The sequence below is a fragment of the Vulpes lagopus genome, chromosome 14 (genome assembly GCF_018345385.1).
Source record: "Vulpes lagopus strain Blue_001 chromosome 14, ASM1834538v1, whole genome shotgun sequence".
NCBI classification, from domain to species: domain Eukaryota; kingdom Metazoa; phylum Chordata; class Mammalia; order Carnivora; family Canidae; genus Vulpes; species Vulpes lagopus.
In genome coordinates, this window is record NC_054837.1 from 4,462,569 (window position 1) to 4,477,061 (window position 14,493).

Below are 14,493 nucleotides of genomic sequence, written 5' to 3' on the forward strand. Positions count from 1 at the left end.
GGATGTTAGAAACAGAAAGATCTTTGGGAAAACCATGTGCTTTTCACAGAATCTGATTCTCTTAAAAATAATAATAATAATAATACAAAAACAACACCCCCCCCTGAAGTTTAAGTCTAACAAAACTTTCCTAAAATCAGATTTAAAAATCTGTTTCCTGGTTGAATGAGATGTATAATGGGGAACATGGGAGGCGGTGGGTTTTGTGGCTGACCTGCCACCCACCCGGAGTGGGAAAGTCAGCCCCAGGCCAGGCCTTTACCTCACTATGAAGTCGGAATGCGCCCCCTGCATGATCTGCTTCTCGGAGCGGATGTGCTCCTGCTGTCTTGTGTCCACGATGTGGCGTTTCTTGAGAATCTTCATAGCAAAGGTTTTGGATTCTTCACTTTTCAACTGGACCTGAAGAGAATAAGTGAGAAAAGAGAATAAGTGAGAAACAGCCCATAGTGTTAATATAACAGGGTGATTTCTTATCCTCAAATTGCCCTGGGCTCGGAGCACACCAGGGATCCCCCAGTGCCCCCTGACTCCCAGGGCACACCCTTGCTGGAGCCAGGTATAAATCCAGGTCCACAACTATTGTCCACTCTTCTTCCACGGGGCCAGATCCACTGAACTAGATTCTCAGTGAGTTCTGTGCCCACTGGGCTTGGAAGAGGGCAAGTGCATGGGATTCTTGCTGTGTTACATCACTTCATAGCACACAATGTGTTTGAGCATATTTGGTAGTTTCTCCCCTGCCATCCAAAAAGCATAGAAATGAAATTTTCCAATTTCCCTTCAAGTGAGTGTGGTGAGGGGAGGACCCTCTGGACCTTTACACTCTTCCTCCGTGGTCCGAGCCTGCAGACATTCCCACAGGTGTAAAATTCAGGGACACAGGACTGTCTGCTGAGACTGCAGAAGTGGGTACTGTTGGTTCTTCTCTCTGTATCTCCTAGTCTTGCCCTTCCTCTAAAAAATTTTATATATAATTATATATACAATTTTTATATATAGTATATATATAGTATATATAATATGTACATAGACACATATCTATCTAGATATAAATATTTTAACAAGATTTTTTTCAAGAGATTTTGAAAACTTTCTTCTCGAATATGCATGATGGCTTTAATCTTGTCTGACTTCAAATCTGACCGCTTAGTTGTACTAACTGGGAAGCTCAGCTGGGATGTCCCTGCTGCCTCCACGCCACTGGTGCAGCCCCACACGGCTCCCAGTGCCTCGGGTTCTTTGAATGCCATTCCTCAGGCCATGGGTCTGTGGTTCACTGTTTTATAAACAATTTTTTAAAAAGATTTGATTTTTTATTAGAGAGAGGACAAGCAATGGGGGGGTTAGCAGAGGGAGGAGGATATGAGGAGCCGGACACAGAGCTTGATCTCACCACCCTGAGATCATGACCTGAGCCGAAACCAAGAGCCAGATGCTTAACTAACTGAGACCCCCAGGTGCCCCTCCACAAGGTGACTTGCAAGGAAATTAAGAGATCTTGATGATGTGGCTCATCACTTAATGGTAATATAAAAGTTCTCCAGTGCCATTGAGCGATGAACAGAATGTTCCAGCCTGCATTATTTGGAACTAATGAAAGCCTTGGGGAAATGACACGACAAGCTGTTTCTGCTGTTCAGCCCAAGTATCTCTGTCACCCGGAGTTGTGAATTGTTTACTGCTTCATCTGTAGGGCAGCAAAATTCTGGTGTCTTGTTCATACACGCACGTCTAGACTGAATTGGGCCCAAGAGGACATTCATGTGGCGCGTGGAGACCACAAGGACACTTCACAGAAATGGGCCCCGTCTATAGGTGTGATGGGGTAGAGAGAAGAATGCATATTCCAATAGGCCTTAGGCAGCCAAGGGCCCTCCACTCGTCTGTGAAACTCTTTCAGCTGACAGATTAGTGTGATTCAAATGAACTCAGTTGTAGTTCACAGTAAAACACAAAACATGAACACCCACTTGTAAAAGAAATCTGGAGGGGCAGCATGAAAAAGGAGCTGTATTCAGAGTACTAAACCTCAGAGAAGGCATGAAATCATTTTCTCTTCAGAGCCTCTGTGTGATGACTTCAGGCCCTGGTGTAGTTTACACCCCTAATGGAAAACTTAGCCATTCATCTTCACCATGATGGTGACGTGTGTTGTACACAGGATGGGAGCAAAGAGCTCTGCCTTTGGGGGTCACGGGTCTGAACCCGAACCCTGACTCTGCTTAGCTGCTTCTCTGCTCTGAGCCTCAGTTCTTACTGAAGACAACACTGTATGGAGTTATTGTAACTGTAAGCGAGAAAGTGCCAGAAGTGGGAGATCACCAGTGGTCTCTCTGCTGCAGGCCCACCCCAGCCTGCTGACTCGACGAGATAGCATACATCAGGTGTCTGCTAAATGAAGCCAGATCCTCAATCCTCTGCCTGAAACACTCCAGTGGCTTCCCATCTCACACACAGTAAAGACAAAGTTGTCACAGGGGCCACGAGGTCCTACACCATTTGGGCCCCAGCGACCCCCTAACCCACTCTGCTGGGGTCACCCTGGCCCCTTGCTGTTCCTGGAACGCACCTGGGATGTTCCTCGGTCTATGTGCTCTTGCTTTTCTGACCAAAGATTTCCCCACACATATTCCCAGAAGTCACCCTCTCAGTTCCCTGCTCAAATGTTTCCTAAAGAGCGTGTCCTCACACCAGCCTCCGTGCAAGAGTAACCACCCTCTTCTCCCCTCCCTGCTCGATTGCTCACTATAGCTCTTATCACCAGCCAATGAACTCCATATTTTTCATGCTTGTGTAGTTCCTGTCTCCTCTCACTGGCCTATCAGCAACCTGCGATGGGGGATCTTCTTATCCAGAGTCCCTGACACAGAGTAAATGCATATTAAGTACTGTTGACTGCAAATCTAAGAAAGAATGCAGCCAACCAGGACGATTCATCACCGGCTAAGCCACAGCGGAGCTGGTGTCTCAGCTCCACACTGTGTATCTCTTCACCAAACAGGAGAAAAACAAGGGAAACTACAAGGACAAGCCTGTAGTGTTTGGTCTTGTTCCTTTGTCTCAAAGTGCCCTAATTACACACGGAAGGGCAGAAACTATTTCTACGTGTCAACAGCGCACAGGCAACACACACGGTCACATACCTATGTGCTTCAGCCTCCAGTTTTCATTTGTATTTTTACAAGATGTTTTCTTAACCCAGCCGTTTCCTCGATGACTAAAATGTGACATTTCCAACCACAGAGCCTACTAGGTTAATAAAATCACCTCTAGAACAACGTCCAGTTGGCTGCCAACAAGCTCTTGAGGTCAATCATCTTTCAAGACCAAGGCCATCCCCTAAACAATGCTACGTTTGAGTTCTGAGTTCTCCTCCAATGAACACATCCCCCAATTCCATATATATTGGCCATTGCTGTTATAACCAGCTCATCACTGTTCTACCCATACCCAGATGTTTATTTCACTGTAGTTAGGATATTAGGTAAATCCTTGACATCCTTTGCTAGTTCTTCAATAGTTTTGAACTGTCTATTAGGGAGAATCTATGCAGGGAAAAAAACAAAGCTCTTGGGAACATCGGAGAGAAAAGGGACTTGACCTCTGTGGAACACATCTCATGCTGGGTGCATCCATGTACATTATCTTTAGTCCCGACATCAACTCTTAGGGGTAGGAGGACCTTGAGAAGTTGTATTTGGCATAACAATGTAGTCAAATTTGGACTGAACCACACTATTCATCTTCTTAAAGGACTTGCCATTTGTTGTGTTTTTACTAAGACTTCATCACCACTGACAATAACAGCTAACATTAATAAAGCTCGTATTAAGTGTTGGGAACTGGGCAGCCCGGGTGGCTCAGCGGTTTAGCACTGCCTTCAGCCCAGGGTGTGATCCTGGAGTCCTGGGATCGAGACCCACGTCAGGCTTCCTGCATGGAGCCTGCTTCTTCCTCTGCCTGTGTCTCTGCCTCTGTGTCTCTATGAATAAATAAAATGTTTAAAAAATTTTTTTAAATGTTGGGAACTGTGTAATAAATGAGTTTTCTCCCTTAATCTTCTAGGCAACCCTCTGAGGTACTACAGTCATCCTCAGTTTTCAGAGCAGCTAAATGAGGACTACCAGAGAGGTCATATCTTGCCCAAAGCCACAGAGCTGTCAAGTGGAGAACCAGGTTCATCCTTAAGTCTTGTTGGCCCAAGTTATTTCTAGCTGCTTCCCTTCAGCTGAATATAAAACAAACTGCCAGACAGTGACTGATGCTTTACAAATGAGGGTTGAATGTAACGAGCTAACTCGGAGAGCCTCTGTGAGAAAAGCTGAAGTGTGCACTATTACATTGAAGCTTCACCAATGCTGCACCTGCCAGAGCCTCGCTGTCCCATTTCCTAGGGACCTCAGTGGATTCTCAGGGATCATGGGTACCTGAGTGATGGCTGCTTCTTGTGGAATTCAAAGGGTAGATGTGGGAGGAGGAAGACGGTGCTAACAGCTGGTAGGTGGCAGGTGGCTGCTCCCAAAGAGGTATATAAAAACTATGGAAATTACTCTGAGTCAGCCTTATTAGTTGCCAATTTGGTAAGTATTAATTATAAGAAGTTTCCAGAGCCAAATAGCTCATCTGCAGAGGCTTTCTGTTTTGTCTTTGCTCGAGTGCAGACAATCCCACTGTCTGGAACCAGTTGCCTTCTGTAAAGACCTGTCTAGTTCCTTAGAGTATAGCCCTTAGAATCTCCACTTCCATTTTAAGCTAGAATGAGACAAGACTCCCAGGATCTGGGCTCTTAACCAGGAAGTCAGGGAGCCTGAGGACTACTGGTGGAGGTAATTCAACAAACATGGTCTCTTGTACTGAAGTTAGTTCTCTGAAAATTTTTCTCCTGATAAACCATGTCCAACTCTCCGAATGTTTCCAAATTTTGCCATCAGAAACAATCTGAATGTCCATGCAGAGAAGATTGGAAAAATAAGGGCTTAAACGATGACCTAGTAAAGGGAAAAAAGTGAGAGAGAGACCAAGCAAGGAACAGACTCAACTATAGAGAACGGATGGTCACCAGAGAGTAAGTGGGTGGGGTGATGGCAGAAATAGGGGATGGGGAGGATATAGAAATGCACCTGTCGTGATGAGCACCCAGTGACATATGGAAGTGTTGAATCACTATATTTTACACCTAAAACTAACATTACACTGTGTGTTAACTAACTGTAATTAAAAACTTAAGTGCAATTCTTTTTTTAAGATTTATTTATTTATTTATGAATGAATGAATGAATGAATGAATGATAGAGAGAGAGAGAGAGAGAGGCAGAGACACAGGCAGAGGGAGAAGCAGGCTCCATGCCGGGAGCCCGATGTGGACTCGAACCCGGGACTCCGGGATCACGCCCTGGGCCAAAGGCAGGCGCTGAACCACTGAGCCACCCAGGGAGTCCCCAAAAAACTTAAGTGTAATTCTAAGTCTTCATTTTTATGGAAAAACATAACCCCCAATTAATTTATATGTAATTAATATATATTATATATTAATTATATAAACACAGTTTATATATATAATATATATATATAATATATATATATAAAGATACAGGATACAGGCCAGCACACATTTTTTTTTAATTATTTATTTTTGATAGTCATACAGAGAGAGAGAGAGAGGCAGAGACACAGGCAGAGGGAGAAGCAGGCTCCATGCACCGGGAGCCCGACGTGGGATTCGATCCCGGGTCTCCAGGATCGCGCCCTGGGCCAAAGGCAGGCGCTGAACCACTGAGCCACCCAGGGAGTCCCCAAAAAACTTAAGTGTAATTCTAAGTCTTCATTTTTATGGAAAAACATAACCCCCAATTAATTTATATGTAATTAATATATATTATATATTAATTATATAAACACAGTTTATATATATAATATATATATATAATATATATATATAAAGATACAGGATACAGGCCAGCACACATTTTTTTTTTTTCACACATTTTTTTTTAATTATTTATTTTTGATAGTCATACAGAGAGAGAGAGAGAGGCAGAGACACAGGCAGAGGGAGAAGCAGGCTCCATGCACCGGGAGCCCGACGTGGGATTTGATCCCGGGTCTCCAGGATCGCGCCCTGGGCCAAAGGCAGGCGCCAAACCGCTGCGCCACCCAGGGATCCCACCAGCACACATTTTATGATCCCATTAATAGTATTTGTATGTACATGTGTGTATGTATATATCTATATGTAAAATAAATCTAGGAAGAGACCATCAGAAATGTGTTTCCCAATTTTTTTCTAAAGATTTTATTTATTTATTTATTCATGTGAGACACAGAGAGAGGCAGAGACACAGGCAGAGGGAGAAGCAGGCTCCATGCAGGGAGCCTGACATGGGACTCGATCCCAGGACTCCAGGATCAGGCCCTGGGCTGAAGGTGGTGCTAACCTTCTGAGGCACCCAGGCTGTGCCCCCATATGTTTTTTTTTAATTTTTTTATTTATTTATGATAGTCATACAGAGAGAGAGAGAGAGAGAGAGAGAGAAGCAGAGACACAGGAGGAGGGAGAAGCAGGCTCCATGCACCGGGAGCCTGACGTGGGATCCGATCCCGGGTCTCCAGGATCGCGCCCTGGGCCAAAGGCAAGCGCCCAACCACTGCGCCACCCAGGGATCCCCGCCCCCATATGTTAATAATGGTTTTCCCTTAGGGAAATTTTTAGTTCTACCTCTTTTTGTTTTTTTGAATTGCTTAACTTTTGCACAGTTAGCATATATCCCTTTTATGAAGAGACAACACAATGACGCTCATGGAAAATAAATTTTAAAGTCTCCCTTACATTGTACTACCTATGTATTAATGTCTGGTTCTCTCAAAGGATTCCAGTTCAATGGGAACAACTCTGTTAGTATTCCATGAATGCAAAGACCTTGAGAAGTCGTATATGGCATAGCAATGTATTCAAGTTTGGACTGAACCACACTATTCATCTTCTTAAAGGACTTACCATATTATTTTGTTCAACAAAAAAACTCTCAGGGTAAGTTACAGCAACTTGTATTTACTAGGTCTAAGCTCTTAGGCTTTATTATGAAAATGTTTTCATGAAACTGATCCATGGAAAATTTCACAGTGAAATGAAGTTTGTTTTTTATTTTTCCAGTTGGTCAAACAAAGTACCTTAAGTCTGCTCCTGTGAACTTCAGATAATGATGATGATTTTGTAGTAGGGTCAGCTAGAGATAGGAGATACGTGTTGTGTGGAAACAGGCAAGCGAGAGAGGAGGAAAGAATGTGTGCCTCTCTTCTCCTTCCTCAGGAATCCTTCCTAGCCTGGCTCGGTTGTATGCTCCCAGCTGTCTTCCTTTGCAGAGTAACCCACCCCGCCCCTAATATGCAGGGGAGGGCACTGGTTGAAAGTGGGCACTCTGACATGTGGCTACTTGTGTTTAGATCTCAACCATTGGGGCACCTGGGTGGCTCAGTGGTTGAGCATCTGCCTTTGGCTCAGGTCATGATCCCGAGGTCCTGGAATCTAGTCCCACCATTGGGCTCCCGCAGGGAACCTGCTTCTCCCTCTGCCTGTGTGTGTCTCTTCCTGTCTCGCTGTGTCTCTCATGGATAAATAAAATCTTAAAAAAAAAATAAAGTGGGTACTTGTAAACAGTATTTTACTCTTAAAAATCATAATTAAATCTGTTTAATTAGTTGTCCCAACCAATTAAGGAAAACAAAAGAATAGGAAAATCTGTCTGAATTTAAGAAGATTTTCTTTCAAAGAGGAGGGAAAACCAATGTTATCACTGTGACTCAAATAACTTCTTGGACATGACAAACTCATGAGCTCATATATTCAGGAGAAAAAGGAAGCAAAAAGTTTTAAGTGCATAGAAAACTTGTATTCTATACATTATCATTGGATTGTATTCCTCAGTGTTTCCTAACCAAAAAAAAAAGAAATGCTAATCCTTCTATGAGAATTATTTTTCTCTGTGTAATAGTACGACAATTTCCGGCGAACACTACTACGGTCGTGATAGAAAAATCCCCTGTGCTTAAAACTTTTCTCACTAGTTGCTCATACGGTCTTACCCCTCATCTTCCTCTCTGAACTGCCTGATAACATCAGACGTTCTCTTTTCCTTAGTCAGTGTCCAAAACTTAAGAATGAATCATGGCATCTGGTTTGCTCCAAAGGACACACAAGGGAGGAGAGCATGAGGGACTTGTCACAGCCCGTGTGACACAGATCCAGCTGACGCAGAGAATCCAAAGGATGGATGATGAGTTTAAACAGATGCCAGATTTTAAAAGCTTTTCAGAAAGGAGGAATAGAGGCATGGCACCATTACACAATTTTACGGTAAGGATTTTATGTGTAAAACTTATTTCATAGATGACCACTAAGTGGTTTATATATACGTAAATGCTCATGTGTACCATTCAGATCAGAGGAGCATAGTAAAAAAAATTGCTTATTTTATCTGCGTTTTCCTCTGTCATTTGCACAAGTGACGATCAAGAGAAAGTCTCTTTTTTCCTATCTTTGTTTTCCTTCCCGTGTTCGCCTCAACCCCTGGTCAAAAATGCCAGTTTCGTTTGCTTTGTAACTTGCCTTCAGACTTAAAATTCAGTTCTGTAGCAGGAAATGTCTATATTATTAAATTCAAACTGATCAGACACCAAGTAAGACTATTTTCATAGAGGAGATAGTTTTCAAAAAAGACATTTAACTTTTAGTTTGGAGGAAGATCAGGAAAAGAACGTCATACGTTTCTATTTTTAAGTACAAAATGAACAAATGGTTGGGCTATTTTATAGAAGTCACTTGCAAATCAAAGAATACTTGTGATTCTCTTATTAAGGAATTAGCACTGATTCATTTTGACTCAAAAGGCTACCTATATTGAATCAAAATGGTTTACATTTTGGAAATGTACAATTTAAATATATCATTTCTCTTCCATATAGTATCTGTGTAAAATAAACCTTATTTCCCTTTGTAGTGATTACTAAAATTGATACGATAAACTTCATTTTCCTTCATCACTGACACAAAAAGACACCTAGATCAATGGAACAGAATTTATGGTAAATTTATCACAAAGGAGCTAAAGTATACAGTGGGGAAATGACCATCTCTTCAACAAATGGTGTTGGGAAAACCTGACAGCCACATGTAAAAGCATGAAAGTGGATCATTTTCTTACATCATACACAAAAATAAACTCATAATGGATTCAAGACTTAAATGTGAGACCTGAGCCATAAAGCTCCTAAAAGAAAACATAGACAGTAAGCTCTTTGACATCATCCTAAACAATATTTATTTAGCTATGTCTCCTAAGGCAAGGGAAACAATAAAAAATAAACAATTGGACCACACCAAAAGGAACAGCTTTTGTACAACAAAGGAGCCCATCAACAAAACACAAAAGTAATGTACTCAATGGGAGAAGATACTTGCAAATGGCACATCTGATAAAAGGTTACTATCTAAAATACATAAAGAACTTCTACAACTCAACGTCAAAAACCGAACAATCCAATTAAAAAATGGGTAGAGGAGTCAAACATTTTTCAAAAGAAGACCCACAACGGCCAATAGACACACGACAAGATGTTTGAAATCACTATCAAAGTACCAAACAACAGTGTCCTATTAAACACCTCACACCCGTCAGAATGGCTAAAATCAAAACACCAGAAACAATATTGTTAATGAGGATGTAGAAAAAAAAAGGAACTCTTACGCACTGTTGGCAGGAATATACATTGGTACAGTCACTGTGGGAAACAGTATGGAGCTTCCTCATAATGTTAGAAATATCAAATGATCCAGTAGTTCTACTAGTATTTACCCAGAATAAATAAAAACACTAATTCAAAAAGATATATATGCACCTCTGTGTTTACTGCAGCATTATTAATAGCCAAGATATGAAAGCAACCTGTGTTCATTGGTAGATGAATGGATAAAGAGGATGTGGTTGTGTGTATATGTGTATGTACACACACACACACACACACACACAGAGAGGAATATATTAGTCTTTTTTCATGACTGATAAAAAAGGATGAGATCGTGCCATTTTCTACAACATGGATGGACCTACAGGATATTATGCTAAGTGAGATAAGTCTGACAGATAAAGATAAATTCCATATTATGGACTTTTATTTGGAATCCAAAAAATCAAAACAAATAACAACAACAACAACAACAAAAAAACAGCCTCTTAAATAGAATGAACTGGAGGTTGCCAAGGGGAGGTTGGGGGGGGGGGGATAGGCAAAAAAAAATTACTTTCTCTTATTATCAAATCATCAAATATTTTCTTGTCCCAACTGATACTTGATTTCTATGCCCAATCTCATTCATATGGGTAAAGAAATACTACACTCAGCAGTTGTCAAACTTGCTTACATATTTCTAAATCACTAAAATATTTCCCATAATTCTACTTATTCTAATACTTAAAGCACACTTCTAAACTAAAATTTGACGTAGGTGGAGTTGACTCCTATGTTGATGCTTCAGTTTCTTTCATTTACTGACTCTCCGAAGGTTTGAAGTGAGTTGCAATGAAACAGAGACTCCTTTGTTGCAAAATTCAGCTCCCTGAAATGTGATCGGGGTAACTCATGAAAGTGTGTCTGTTCCCGTCATGCTTTTGAGACATAAGGCGTAAAGAACTTTGGGGGGTGTTTCTGTTACATACGGGAAGAATTTTAATCAAATGGCTTATAATTGGTTCTTAATGTCTTGATATGTGTTATACCGAAACTTTACCCTGATATTAAATAGCTTGTGCTTCCCTGTTTTTGTATTTCAAAATTTTCATAAGTTTTAGTAGAAGTACAAATGTACTTCAAACACTGTTGAGCCAGTTCCAGTATTCAGTATTTTTTGCTCATGCTGAACAGTCACATTAAACATTTAAGCTACTCTGTCCATGTGGAATCAGGGACGGGCCATGGCCACGCAGTGGCTCCCCCTGGTTGAATTTATTGAATTCCTTTTGGGGGCTGATGGTCTCTCTCTGCTCTTGCTGGGAACTTGCAAGGCAGCTGGCTGGCGTAGGGGGCTCAGAGCCAAGCCACGTGGCCCTTGGAAGCTCCTGATCTCAGAGCTCCATGTTCAAGCTAACCTGCCCTATGGGTCAGGGGCAAGAGGGGATATTAAGATGAGGGACACAGCATGAATTTGCAATAAATCACACGTATACAGTTGCTGAGCCACCCTGGCACTTACAGAATGGCTTCCTCATATTGTTCCCCCCACAAAACAAGATAAGACGAAATGGTGTAAGACCATGGCTATTTTCAACATTACTAACATATTTCCCTTCCTGTGAACGAGAGCTCTCTTTAAAGTATTTAGATGAAAAAATAAAAATAAAAATAAAGTGTTTACATGAAATTTTCAGGGATATGGACTACATCTTGGCCCAAAGTAAACTACTTTATTCAGAAGCGAAATTATGATGTTTATTTTGGGGAGCAGCTCCCCCTTCTAAAAATAGCCTGTCCCGTCACCTTACAGTGTATTCTTTTATTGCACAGGTGGAAGTTGAGAGCAGAGTCCACGTTTTATGCTTTCATCACCTGATCTGATGCCCCCAGATGCCTAATGCTTTCCTGTCTGACCGCCTCTAGGAATAGAACAGAGATACCCCCGGCTGATGGGGGCTAAGGGCATTCCCCCTGCTCCTCCACACCACCCCTGGGCGGTGGGCCACTTGCTCCGGCGGCCTGTGAAGACATGTGGCCCTCTGTGTTGTAACCTCTGCCTGGAATGGCCTTGCCCAGCTGTTCACTTACATCCCAACCTATTCCTTAGGACCTGGCGTGATTCCCGGGCCGCCTTGGGGCCTCTGCAACCCAATCAGCTCCAAATGGTCTCCCTCTTTCTGAAAGGCAAAACTGTCTGCATAATTTAGAAGTCAATACACCACTAAAGGATTTCATTTGCTCTTTGTCATGTGTGTTAGTCTTATTTTCTTATTTACAGGGAGGCAGAAATTCCTTATGGGCAGGAATCACCTCTGCTCTTTCTGATCCCACAAAAAAAAAATATTGAGGGATTTTATAGTTGCTAAATTTTTGCTGAATGTGATGTGCCCATAAATTGTCCCAGAAAACATAAGAGGGACCAAAATGTTAACTTTTTGGATACACTCTTTTATCACCCCATTGTAACCCTTGGAAAGACATGTCTAGTGCCTTCCAGATTTACACCAATCTTTCTAGAATAACACATGGTTTTGGAGGAGCAAAGGACATTTTACTTTACGACACTGATGTACAATACTTTTAGTGAGAAATATCCTTTTCGGTAGATAGTATATAAAATTGGTAATTTCAAAAGATGCATAAGCAAGTAATGATCTGTAGTGTGTATTGAATAAATTATAGTCTACAGTAACAAGATGAATTAATACACGTTTATTAGCCTAACGTCAAAGTAGAGGTGATTTCTCAGTACACGTTACAAGGAGCAAAGCCAATCTTAAGAGGTGCAGGATAGGTCGTGACCACACCTGTTAGGCTCCTCTAGGGCCTACTGAACTGGATTGTCATTGGCCACCTGAGCAACATCCTTAGAAGTCAATGCTCTTTCTGACAATAAATCATTTGTATCAGCTTATACTCTTTTGAAGATTGCACCTAAAATGAAGAATGACCAGGGAAAAGGCTGGGTCTGACCCAGACGAACTTCTGAGTTTCCAAGGAGTGCGGAGCCCTGGCTCGGCCGGGTGAGTGAGGCCCTTACGGCAGGTGTCCTCTGCAGTGCGTCCCTGGGGGTACACGTGGCAGTGGTGCCCCGCCAGACCACAGCTATTCTGTTTCACTGCCCCGTGGCCTGCCAGTGAAGAAGCTCTCAAATGTTTTCATCTTACGTGGTGGGGTTTCCCTTTGCAGTTAAGCTATTCGCCTTTCATAACGATGAAACAAAACTCTGCTGAGCAAACCATGGATTTAGCACCTACTATCTTCCTTGATGACCTTTCGTTTTCTATTGGTGGACACAGCCCTCCAGGCCCCCCTGCGTGTGACTCCGGGTGCCAAGCAGCTGGACAAAATGCCACGCTGGGGCTCTAGGTCCACTACGGCCCTAAGACCCGGGTGGGGCGGGTCCTTGCGACTCGCTGCCACCCTACCCTCTCCAGCACTGTCCTCTCGTGGGGCTGGAGCACAGGGGGCCTGTATGGTCCACTTGGCAAGAGCCAGACCCTCATGGTGCCCCATTGGGGTTCCAGGGTTTAAGAAGGCTGGGGAGGAACTGGGTAGGATTCAGCAAAAACTGTTTCCTATTGAGAGATGAAGAGGTGGGGCTTGATAACAGAGAAGAGAAATGGGTAAATACGAGCAGGCGACCTCAGGTGTACAAGGCTCAGCGGGGGGAAGATTGGAAATGGTTTCCCACCTCCACTCAACGCCAGGTGTCCTAAGGGAAGGAGCTTCAGTGCTTTGTGGGGATTTAACAGAAGCCGTCACTGAGGTCATCTGAAGACCTCAGGCTCTTTCTTACAATGGAGAAATGTTTCTACCTGGGTACTCAGCAGAGCAAGGGAGGAAAAAAAGAGTAAAATTATTCCATTCCCTTCCTCTTCTGTGGGTAGAGTTGGGGATAATAGATAGTTATCATTAGCATATTTTAGTAATAATAGCATCACAACACTTACTGACCTATGGAGTGATGTTCTCATTAGGGGCTTTCACTCATTTAATCTTTGTAACCTTGTGAGGCTCATGTCCTACTATTATCCTCAAGATGGAGAAGGAGAAACTGAGGCCCGGTGGTCAGAGACCTCTGAACAAGTGAGCGAGCATGCCCAGAGGGGAGGATCAGAACCCAGAAGGTCTGACTCCAGAGCTCTTTCAGCCACGACATTATAATGACTTTTTTTCTTTTTCTTGCCCTCCACATTTTACCACAGAAATAAGAGCAGCAAAAGATTCAAAGAAGGAAGAGCCTCTGAAAGCTCGACAGAGGCCGATATGAATAGGGGATAATCACAGCATCTATTCTAGATTTGGGTTATTATAGGTTCTTCAATTCTAGAGGAATTTTTTTAAAACAAAGATGTACATGTGATGACGTCTGTTCGATTTCATCACGGTGGCTGTTGTTGGGTGTGATAAGAATCTAAATATTGTTAGAAGCCAGAATGAGAAAGCTTCTAGTTAAAAAAAAAAAAAAGTCAGTAGTTCAAGGCAATAATAACAGCCATTTTACTGACCGCATGGTCTTAGGCTCTATGCATTAATCCTGATTTCCTTCTAGTAAAAGTGGATCGTGTCCCGTGTCCCCCTCCCAGGGTAACTGGAGCTATATGAAGGTCACAGAGCAGGGTTCAGATGCAAGGCTTGATTATTTTAGTAAGAAAGTGGTGTCATTAATTTAAAAACATGATTAATATCAGTTTGTCACTACCCACCCCCCACAGTTGTTGCATTTGACAGGAGAGTACCGTGATGCCTCAAGTCCTTTACGTA

At 42.4% G+C, this 14,493-nt stretch overlaps 1 protein-coding gene across 3 annotated transcripts in view; it reads right to left on the reverse strand.

The window, feature by feature from the left end:
• PRKG1 (protein kinase cGMP-dependent 1) overlaps window positions 1-14,493 on the reverse strand; it is a 1,197,769-nt gene that overhangs the window by 33,820 nt on the left and 1,149,456 nt on the right. For all 3 annotated transcript variants that reach the window (XM_041728585.1, XM_041728584.1, XM_041728586.1), the window contains one exon: window positions 263-402. In XM_041728585.1, the coding sequence (XP_041584519.1) occupies window positions 263-402 (140 nt within the window). The remainder of the gene's footprint in view (window positions 1-262; window positions 403-14,493) is intronic.